The 11,186-nt window shown below is 28.2% G+C and overlaps 2 protein-coding genes across 2 annotated transcripts; one reads left to right on the top strand and one right to left on the bottom strand.

Moving 5' to 3' along the window:
- Positions 1-4,698: 4,698 nt before the first annotated feature.
- LOC105621792 (dyslexia susceptibility 1 candidate gene 1 protein homolog) lies at positions 4,699-7,887 on the top strand. The gene is made up of 7 exons (XM_012203244.1): positions 4,699-4,818; positions 5,313-5,550; positions 5,683-5,881; positions 6,032-6,656; positions 6,919-7,019; positions 7,091-7,244; positions 7,681-7,887. The coding sequence occupies exons 1-7, from the start codon at positions 4,699-4,701 to the stop codon at positions 7,885-7,887; spliced, it is 1,644 nt and encodes a 547-aa protein (XP_012058634.1).
- Positions 7,888-9,244: 1,357 nt separating this feature from the next.
- On the bottom strand, positions 9,245-9,905 carry LOC105621844 (vascular endothelial growth factor A-like). Its single transcript, XM_012203284.1, has 2 exons — positions 9,838-9,905; positions 9,245-9,590 (listed from the first exon to the last, which is right to left on the bottom strand). The coding sequence occupies exons 1-2, from the start codon at positions 9,903-9,905 to the stop codon at positions 9,245-9,247; spliced, it is 414 nt and encodes a 137-aa protein (XP_012058674.1).
- Between the last annotated feature and the right edge of the window lie 1,281 nt (positions 9,906-11,186).

Here is an 11,186-nt window from a genome sequence, read left to right as displayed (position 1 = left end):
ATTTTTAAATTAATGTTGATGAAACAAATAGTTATTAATCTTAATTTTAATTATTATTTTCCAATAATAATTGGAGGCACGTAACAACTCAAAATAATTGCTATAATAATCACATTGTTAATTAGCTAATAACTTAAATTGCACCTCCTTGGGACACCCAGTATGTCCTGGCATTATCTTCGAGATACTCCGCTTCCGTTCAATCATAATCTATTTCCTTAAACGAGGCCCATATATTGCGCCTCTGCATTTACTTGTTGTCGCCATACTTATATTATCGCTATTAAGTATTTTTTTTCCTTAGTTATTAATACTATTTAAAAGTGTGTATATGCAAGTATGCGCGTGTATGTTGTGTATGAATGCGTGTAAAGACTATAGCAATTTAGCTAAATAGTCGTGTTCTAAATATGAGTTAGCGGTTGCTCGATTTTCGCTTTAATAAATGCTGTTCTTTTACCGAAGAAATAAAATCGTGTGCCGCTCTTAATTTTAGATGGGTCGTCTAGAACGCGAAAAATGTGTAATAAAACATCATGTCATTTAAATACACTCTTTTGTAATTGTATGTACGTATAGTATACATACTTATATAGTGTTACATAAGGATTATTCCATATTTATTTCTACGATCGCGTTTTACGGCGCTTTTTCCATTAAGACTCGATCTTTCAAGTAGACGTTCATATGTCTCTTTTGTCGTCCTCTTCAATTTTATATAAGCAATGCGTCGTCAATTATTAATTAATTATTAATTACTTATTAATGGTATGTCTCTGATCGATTATCATGGATTTTGAAACTGTTGAAAGTTTTTAAGTTGAAGCTTTTGTAATTGCCAAATTGTCTAAACAATTTTATTGCTTGTTAAATAATTATGGCATTTTGCATTGTGATCAAAAAGAAACAAATAGATTATTCTGTAAAAGTTTAGAGAGCAAAAATCCGGAGTGCTTAAGAATACTAAGGTTTTTATATTCCCTACTTTATATCAATAGTAATTAATATACATACAGTTTATCAATTAAATATATTGATATTTTTTAATAATAAGTATTAAATATTAGCATATATTGTTTAATCGATGTTTTTTTTTAATTTAAATTGATGTTGAATATAAATTCGAATGTTAATAATGTTCTAACGTTAAATAATAAGGAATAATGATTCTTATATGAATAATATTTATAATATGAGAAAAAAATGTAATTTATAGTAGCAATAGACTTGAGAATACTTTTTTCATATCAATATCATATCTTGTTCTCTGCAATTAAGATTCTCTATAAAAATATTTTGTTGCAATAGATCAATTACTGTATCAATTTAGCCGAGAGGAAGGAATGAAATTGATCAGAGACAGCCTTCGCAGCTAGTTACTTTGTATAAGAGATATCTCTTCGTAATTTATACTTATTCACTCCAAATTTGCTCAAGGCAATCTTTTCACGCACCGAGTCAGACATTGAGAGACTTGCATTCTCCGCTCCCTTGTGTTTCCCACAGAATCAGTCAAGTGCTCGCGAAATATTCGAAGATAAGTCCTTCAATCGTCGAGTCATATTCACGATTCGACTCGAATCGAGTCGCTGTAAATTTTGCGACAGATCTAATGACATTCCACATCGGATAAGAATAAAGCCCGAGCCGCGATTCCCGCACGAGAGGGATCCCGAGCGAGCAAGTGGCTGCGAAACGCTCTATTGAGAAAAGAGAAAGAAAGAAAGAGAGAAAAAGGAAGCAGAAAGCTCACTCTAGACATGGGAGCGTACTTATTTATAGTAACTTTGAACAATTTTTTTACGCTCCGTTTTGAACATTTCGAAACGCCTCGTCGCGAGTAGTCAGAAATGTTGAACTTCGGGACGTATTGTGTAAATATACATATGTACTGAAATACGATGAATAACGACTGTAACCGGTGAGATAATTAATATGTATGTGTATGTATGTGTGTGCATTGCGTGCGTGTGCGAGCCGTGTGAGTCGCGGAGCGACAGGAAGCGATTACAGTGTCATAACGTTACTCCACAAGAGGCATCAACTTTGAATTTTTATGATCGTAGATCCTTATAGAAGTCCTCCATTAATCCGCATTATTTGGCGATCGCAACGCGACACTTGTTGTTTTTGTTATTACACTCACAACGAATTGCGGGAATGAATCGTCCGTGTTTCTTATAAGAATTGTAGTATGGTATCAGTTGTTATTGGTAAAACGTCAGTGGAACGATCCTCCTGCATTTCGATTATACATAACGAAATCTTTTGCTTTTTTCCCTTCCCTTCGAGATCCCTTCCTCAATTGTAAGCTAAAAACTTTTTTGTTTAGATCTTGAGGTTTGAGGATTTATCACGTGGTAGACGTAGACATTTCTTGGATATTTGGAATCTAAAGAAATCGGATCTTCTCGTTTTTAGATCTTTCCTGGAATTACGATCTTTGTATTTTTAAATCTTCAGAAATTTTGGTTTCCTGGAAACGGAATGTTGTAATTCTGTTGTATTCCGAATTCTTTTTTTCTGAGTTTGTCGATCCTTTCAGTCCTTGGAATTTTGTAAAACTTTAAAAACTTAGGATTTTTCAAACTTCGGATCTTTGAATCTCAAAACTATAAATTTGAGGTATTTTAATTTTCATGGAATTTTAAAATCGAATCCTTTATCTTGAGATATCTAAACTCTTGTATTTTAAAATGTTTAAGACCCGGTTGCATCAACTTTGATTTTAAGCGAAACTTAAAACTCTCTATTTTTATTTTAAAACTGAAAGGAGACAGGGACAAAGAGAGTTTTAAGCCTCGTTTAAAATTAAACGTTGATGCAATCGGACCTTAGTTAATCAGTTTATTTAATTGCAATCCGATTGCTTTAAAACTGTTAACAGCTGTTATGTTTAGATCCTTTTTGCTCTTTGATTTTTTTGAATCCTCAAGTCCTGGATGTATTTCCGTTCCTTAAGGATCTTTCACAAAACTGACTGAATTATCATAAGTTATATAGCCAATTTTCAACGAATCACTTAGCCACGTAAATACGAGAAGCGCCTCACACACGATCTGATTAATAGCAGAAATCCAATAGAGATTTTTAAATAAATCTCGCGCTATTTCTTCTTATCATCACTCAAAATTAAGAACTGCTCAGAATCAGTGGCAAAAATGAACACAAATTTATATAATTTGTTACAAATTTATATAATTTGGCGAAAAGTGATGACTGAGGCTTTTTTTATCAACACTAATTTTTCGCATGGATTCATATAAATTTGTATTTAATTAAATTTACTACGACTCGAGTGGTTTCTTATTTTTATCAGAGATTTATTTAAACTTGCGTATTTATTGCTAGAATAATAATAAATTTAGCATAATTAGTCGCGAGTGGTAAACCTGTTTAATTTTAATTTAATTTTATATCATAAATATTTTGAGCTTCAAAATATATTGATAACATTTTTTTCTCAAAAACGTTATCACGTACTTTTCCTACTCGCTTTTGTCAGATCGCGTGTGATTTGAGTCATGTACACATTTCCATTGATTTGAGATTGTTATTCACAAGAGTGATGATTGAAATGATAGAGAGAGCTAAAGATGATCATGGAGGTACATGCGAGACGGCAGCTTTTTAATATGTCTACGAAAAGTATTGTCAAACAAATACTCTTGAACGTTTTAATTAAAGGTAATTCGTACAGTACATAAAATTTGCCTTTTATTCTTTTAATGTTTAATTTAATATTTAAATTTACTAAAAAATTTACTAAATAATTTGGCAATTCTTTTGCTTAAATCCTATAGGCGCAAAATATTCCTAGAATGTTATAAATATTATTTTAAAAAATTAAAATAAGTTATTATAATATTTTGAGAATATTGTATAATATTTTTTAATATTATGAAAATATTCTATGAATGTTATATGTTCACTTGTATAATTCTTGGTATATTTCCTTTAACATCCCTAAAATATTATTAAAATATTTATTAATATTAATTTTTTTTTTTATATATTTAGTGTAGTTTGAATTCAATCTAATCATGCGAAAATGTCTTATCAGTCTATGCTACGTCTTGTGCTTAAATAACATTTCGATATGATTTTACGTACATATCTAGTCCTACAACTGCATGCCAAAATTATTTTTAGTCTACACACACACACACACACACACACACACACACACACACACACACACGCGCGCGCGCGCGCGCACGCACGCATATATATATATTTAAACTGAACCGATGTAACAGTTTTACAAATTAAAGTAAATGTTATAATATTTTTTAATATTCATACAATATTACAGTAACACTAAATAATGTTACTTAATAATCATGTAATATTATCAAGAATGCACATATAATTATCCATTAATATTCTAAGAATATTATTTAATATTATATAACTTCAGTAAAATATTCTTCGAATATTAATATTCTGAAAATATGCCTAAATATTATTTAATATTAATTAATATTATGTGAATATATGTCTATAGAGAAGAATATCCATATTTATGTTACAGTTATTAAAATCAATCTGAAATATCATGTGCAATTAGTTCTCTTCGTGGTTGCTTAGATATATTTGTTTGATCGATATTTTACACAACATTGTAAGGTTTTATTGAACAAGAACAGAAGTTGTACCGATTTAAACAAATTGTTTGCGATAATCTAAACTTGAATTATGGCGATAATTATAAAAGATTATCAATGGCGACAGACGGATAAAAGAATAATAATTTACGTGCCTCTAAAAAGTCGCCCTAAAAACGTGCATCTATTTGTTATGGATAATTACGTAAAAGTATTCAGAATATTTTCTAAACATTAAAATAATGTCTTTAGATTTAAATAATCAGAATATTTTTTATCTTTTTCTTTTCTTTAAAGTTAGTCTTTCTCTAGATGTAATTTTCGAATTTAATTATATTTTTTAATATATTAATTGATTAATTGATATATTTAAAATATAAAACTTAACCAAAGTTTTGAAGAAAATTTTTTTTATTGAAAATTATTTTTTTCTTTGTATAATATTTATATGTAAGGGTATCCAATATATATAGTAGGACTTAATGTTTGAAAATAATCATTTACTTTTAATTGTAATGATTCTTGAAAGCAATATACAATTTTTAATTAAGAAACTTGATATATCAGAATTATATTATATTAGGTGTAATAAAAAGAAATCCATTATTTTTGCATGAAATTGAATGGAAAAATAATGGATTTCTTTTTACTACACCTAATATGTAAAACCAATACTCGCAAAGATGTAACTAATTTTTGTTGAAGATTAGTTTTTCGCCCTTTATTTTGGAATTATTTCTGTGGGAAAATGTGCTTGAAGAGGAAAGTGAATGTACTTTGACGGATACCGAAGCTATTTTCTCTTTACAAAAAACAAACTTGACTGTTAATTGGCCGATTCTCGAGGTGGAAAACATTAGTAAAAGTGAAAAATATCATGCTAGAAATCAAGTTTTAGAGAAAGCACAAAAGGTTTTGGAAAATCGTGCAAAATGTAAGAAAGGTAAGGATTGTTAATAATATGAACAGATTTTTATGAGTCGTTTTTTGAAGTCATAAAAAAGGATTAAGAGAATAGAACTTTAAAAAATTATAGTCTTGTTTAAAAAATAAAATTGATGCTCGCCACTTACAGAGAAACTTCAAAATCTGCAAAAAGAAGCGATAAAAATACAAATCAATTTGGATACTGACACACTGAATAAAATAGAAGCCTTGAGAGACAGCCATCGGAAGGCCGCGATGCAAGATTTTGAAGATTGGCGATTAAATGCAGAAATACCGTTCCTTCAAAATATTTCTGGCAAAGTGCAAAAGAATAGGAAGACATATAGGTATTATTTTAAAGAGAAATGAACATGAAAATTTTTTAGAATATCGTAACTTAGATATTTTGAGAAGTAATAAAAGAAAAGTAATTTTGAAAAAGCATAATTCTATAAAAATTAGCTATTTTATATTTAATCAATATATTTTTCTGAAAGACCTCCACTTCAATGGTTCAAAGATGATCTTGGTATCATACAAACTCGAGAAACCGACAAGAAGGAACTAGAAGGAAATCAACAAGATAAATCAATAATTATAGAAGAATTAGAGGAAGAACTAATTGTCGAAGAAAAACCTGAAGAAGGTTTAACTGTTGAAGAAAACATAAACAAAGATTTAATTGTTAATGAATCAATAGAACAAACGAATTCAAAAGATGATATAACCCTCAATGAAAATATCGGGAAAAAAGCAGATGTAGAAATAAAGGAGACAACAAATATGAGCAAGAATTTTAATTTTGCAGAATATTCTAGTTATTCCGAGGATTCCGAATCAAATGAAGAGATTACATCCTCTAAATCTTCGACAAATTCTTTAGTTAAGAAAATGGATCAGAAATTCTTACAAAAATTTTGTACGAAGACGAAGAAACAAAGATCAGATCGGGATTTAATTGACAGGATACTGGAGAGTCGATATCCTAAAATAAATCAAATATTCGATGAACCTACGAAGGCAATTCCACTTCCTAGAAGAAGTGGAACAATCAACGTAACTTTTTCCGAACGGGCTTTCCCCACTCCTGCAAGAGAGAGTTCCTTTATTGAAGAACAGGAAGTATGTATCTTTAATGTAAATTCTATTATAAATTTCTTTTTACTAAGAATCTTATAGAAGTTAATTATTTTTTACAAAAGAAAAGAATATTTGACAAAAATATTTGACTTAGAAAGAAGTTAGAAAATTCATTTTATCTTAGAAGGAACTCGATGAGAAATTAATTTCTTTTCAGCAACAGTTTAAATTTGAAGTTTTGATTTAAATATGTACAATTTTTAATATAGATGTATATTTCAAATGCAGTTTGTGCATTTTTTAGTGGCTCTCCAAACAAGCAGAGGCCAGAAGAAAAACAGGATTCGTTGCCGAGGATCTTCGTCCTGAAGAACAGGATCCACAATGGTTAAAAGACAAGGGCGAGTATGTTGAACAAATGCGCTTTGTCACATATATTCTTAAATTACATTTTATTTAATCATTTTGTGTTTTAGTGATTTCTTCAAAGCGAGAAATTATTTAGCTGCCATCAGTGCATATACGCATGGAATCAAAATCAGCGACAAGATGGCGGCACTTTATGTAAACAGATCTGCTGCACATTACGCTCTTGGAAATTATTACAGGTGTATTGATGATTGTTCTAAGGTAATTAAAATTACAATCAATAAACTATATAGAATATTTTTTCTAAGTTTAAAAAAATTTAAAAGGTTGTAGAGAATAGAGAAAAACATAAAAATATAAGAAATATATGTATAAAAAAAAATAATAGTATAATGTATATATAATGATAAAAATGTAAGAAATATATGTATAAAAAAAATAATAATATAATGTATATGTAACGATAAAATAATAAATTATATAATAAATATTAAAAATATAAATGGAAATAGAGGAAAGGTAAAAATAAATTGAAGTTAAAAATAGAAATATGGTATAAAGATATTTATACATATATATAAATTGAAAATATAATTTTATAAAACGAAGGATAATAGAAAAGGTTCTATCTCTAAATATTTAATCCTAATTATGAAATATATGGAACACTACAATTGTTAACGAGACTTTTTTTTAGGTATTGGAGTTAATGGAACCAAAGTGCGAAAGCAACAGAGCATCACGAGCAAGGTGTCACGCTCGTCGAGGTGCTGCGCTTTGCAAATTATCTGCACCACAGCATGGAATCCCTGAATTAGAAACTGCTTTGAAGCTAGATCCGAATAACAAGAGCATTCAACATGATCTATATGCTGTTAAACAATATTTTAATATAAGGGAATGAAAAAAAGAAGATTGATGAAAGAATGATTGATGGGGTTAATTTTCTAAAAATTTTACTCCTGTAGAAATTTTAAAAATATTTTAATTTATTGAAATTTATTTTATTTATTTGTGCCATATCAATAAGTTGATTAGATGTATATAATATACATACAAGTATAATTAAAATAATAAGATATGTAAAATACTTATTTAAAGTATACATACAAATTACTTAATTCTCTTATATTTATATTACATATTATTTATATTACATATTACTGATGTCTTCTACGGAGTAGTTTAAGTTTGTTTAAACTTTATGTTTATTTTTAAAAAATATAAAATATGATACGAAGAAACTATCATCAAGACAAAGTTCTTATTTTTTAAATTCTATATTCTTGATTCTATAATCTTGATTTTGAATACATTTACTTATTTTTACTTTCATGTACTTTTAACATTCAGATATAACGTTTGTGATAAATGCATGCACATATAAATATGATATAAATATATTACTAGTATATAAATATATAGTATATAGTATATAAATATATTACTAGTATAATCTAACGTAATTTAACATAATTGACCTTAGATTTATATATATAATTCTGATGGAAGATTAAATTAAATTGTTAATTAAATATATATTTAAAAAAGCTACAAACCAAGTGAAAAACCTATATCCTATCTTTTTATATATATTCAGTCGAAGTCAGTATAATTAAAAAAGTTTTTATTTTCGTAGTTTTTTTGTAATTTTTAATTATAGGCCGTTGCTATTTCAAATTTATTAATATAAATATATTTGTTTATATTATTAATATAAACATATTTATAATATATAACAATATGTTTATATTATTAATTTATTGAAAGTTTTTACACGTCTAACATTGGTAATAACTCGATCGGAGTTCAAACGCCATTTGTTTTATATTCATTTCTATATCTTTATTTTTGTTTTAATTTGTTTTAGCGCTTACTAATATTATATTTTACTTAGCTACTTACTTATATTTTTATGTTAGCTACTTATATTTTTATGTTAGCTACTTATATTTTTATGTTTTCACTTGGTTTGTAGCTCTTCTTAATATATATTTAATTAATTAATTATTTGAACATTCATATCATGCATTTTAAATTGTTAAGATAAACTTTTTGGTATATTCTAAAATACATTTAAAATAAAGATTCGAAATCACTGTATATATATGCTTAGTTATTTTAAATTTTCTAGCAAAATTTAACAGAATAAGTAGAAATTAATAATATAGTTTTAACAAAATTCTAATCGTCAGAATAAAATTATCATTATTTTTATTATTTATCTAGGAACAGTGTATTTTTAAAATTGTTTTCTTTTTTTAAAACCTGGATTTTTTCATAGCCAGAATTTTATCCATGCAAGCACATTTAGTATGCTCCACAGCATGGATGACTTCATGATGACGATCTCGTTGTTGATCTATGCGATGCCTGACCATAAAGACAAGAGTGACGTTTCTGATTTCGATGGGAGCACAGATCTGTTTAGAATCAGGGCAGCATCCTGATCCAGCACAGCGTGTCAGAACCGTGGATGCGGGATAAAAAGCTTCGTCAGGCCCGAGGCCTACGGTCAAGAGATCCTCTACTGCAATCGCTCTTGATTGGGGTAACAGACATTGAAATTGGTGCACCAGTTGAACGTGGCTCAAAAAATCACTGTCCCTGTTTTAATTAAATAAGAAGAATTAGATTACAGAAATATCCAAGTAACTACAAAAATGTAGACACGAAAAGAAAAAATGATGAATAAAAATGCAGAGGAAAACAATGATAATTAAATATATTAAGAAAATATATGAAGAACGAAGAAAGAAAGAAAAATTAATATAAGATAAAAAGATCGAAAAAGAAAGAAATAAGTAATAGCTTGTTAAAGAAACTGAAAAACCTGATTACATTATTCTCTCACCTGTGATGCCTGCCAACAGCAATTAATGCAAACTGAACGCAGATTACTAACAACAAAAATTTCGTCATCTTCGAAAAGTGACTTTTAAAATATTTTAAGTTTGGTTGTTTCACAATTTGTAGAATCACTCCAGTGTATTTAGTAATAATAAATCATTAAATTTTAACTATTACTTCAGTTAAATTCAATAATTACTGTAATATATTTCTAAAGCAAAGCACACTTTTTTTAAACTAATCAACAATGTTGCTCAATAAAATTAAGTCTTGAATAGCAACCACAATATTTTCCAAATGTACTTCAATTTGATTCATCGATTATATTCTCTTTCAAGGAAATCGGGTTATTGTATTAGCAAAACAAACTTTTCTACATTAAAACGGAACTTTAGATGTTAGAAATCCTTGAAAAACCTCTAAGGTTTTTAACTACGATTCTTTTCCACTTGAACAGTAAAAGAAGTAAATTAAAGAATTTAAGAAAGTAAAAGATTCAAATTTTTCTTCAAATCAAGAAGAAACTGAATTGTTTCAGTCATTTTCAAATCAATCACAAATTAATCTTCACTTCCTTTAATTTCTTTTTAAAAGAAGAAGTCAACTTCCTTATCTTATTCCCAAAAGTATTTCTCCTTTTCAGAAATACTTAATTAACTATTCCGATAAATTTTTTTAATATCGATTTTTTCCAAAGGCCAACTTCCTTCGATCTGTTCTTTGATCTTCACGATTGGCATCGAAGAAGCTCACTGCAACTACCTCCAAGCTCTGCGATCAGAAATCTTTCATTCTGTGTATATACGTAACTGTTATCCAGTTTTTCCCTCACTTCATCCTGCCTTCTCCGATTTCTTCTCTCTCGTTGCCACTTGCTCTTCAATTTCTCTTCGCAGAAAGGTCTTCCTACGGATTCCCGGTAAGAGAAGAAGATTTGAGGAGGGATCAATCTAACCGTTCCGAGAAACTCTTTGAAATGACTGTAATTACTAAGAGTACTTCGCGTGACTTTTCTCTTTCTCGCTTCATTTCCTTCTGAATTCTTCTTCCTGTTTTCTTTTCTCTTTATGTGATCACCTGGTTTGGGATGCAGAAATCCGAGAAGTACAGTGAAGATCGAAGTCATATTTTTAAAGTTAAAATTGATCAAAAATTTTTAATTTAAATAAGTTTTAAGATTTGACATTTAATATTCACTATCTTGAAATTATGTTATTGTAAATTTTATAATGTATTTATAATGTAACACTTTAAATAAGACTAAAATTTTAGTAATTAAATTGATTTATATTGTTTACTATAAAAGGTATATATATATATATATATATATATATATATATATATATATATATA

The sequence above is a fragment of the Atta cephalotes genome, assembly GCF_000143395.1.
Source record: "Atta cephalotes unplaced genomic scaffold scaffold00037, whole genome shotgun sequence".
NCBI lineage: Eukaryota > Metazoa > Arthropoda > Insecta > Hymenoptera > Formicidae > Atta > Atta cephalotes.
This window is presented reverse-complemented; position numbering and strand designations above follow the sequence as displayed.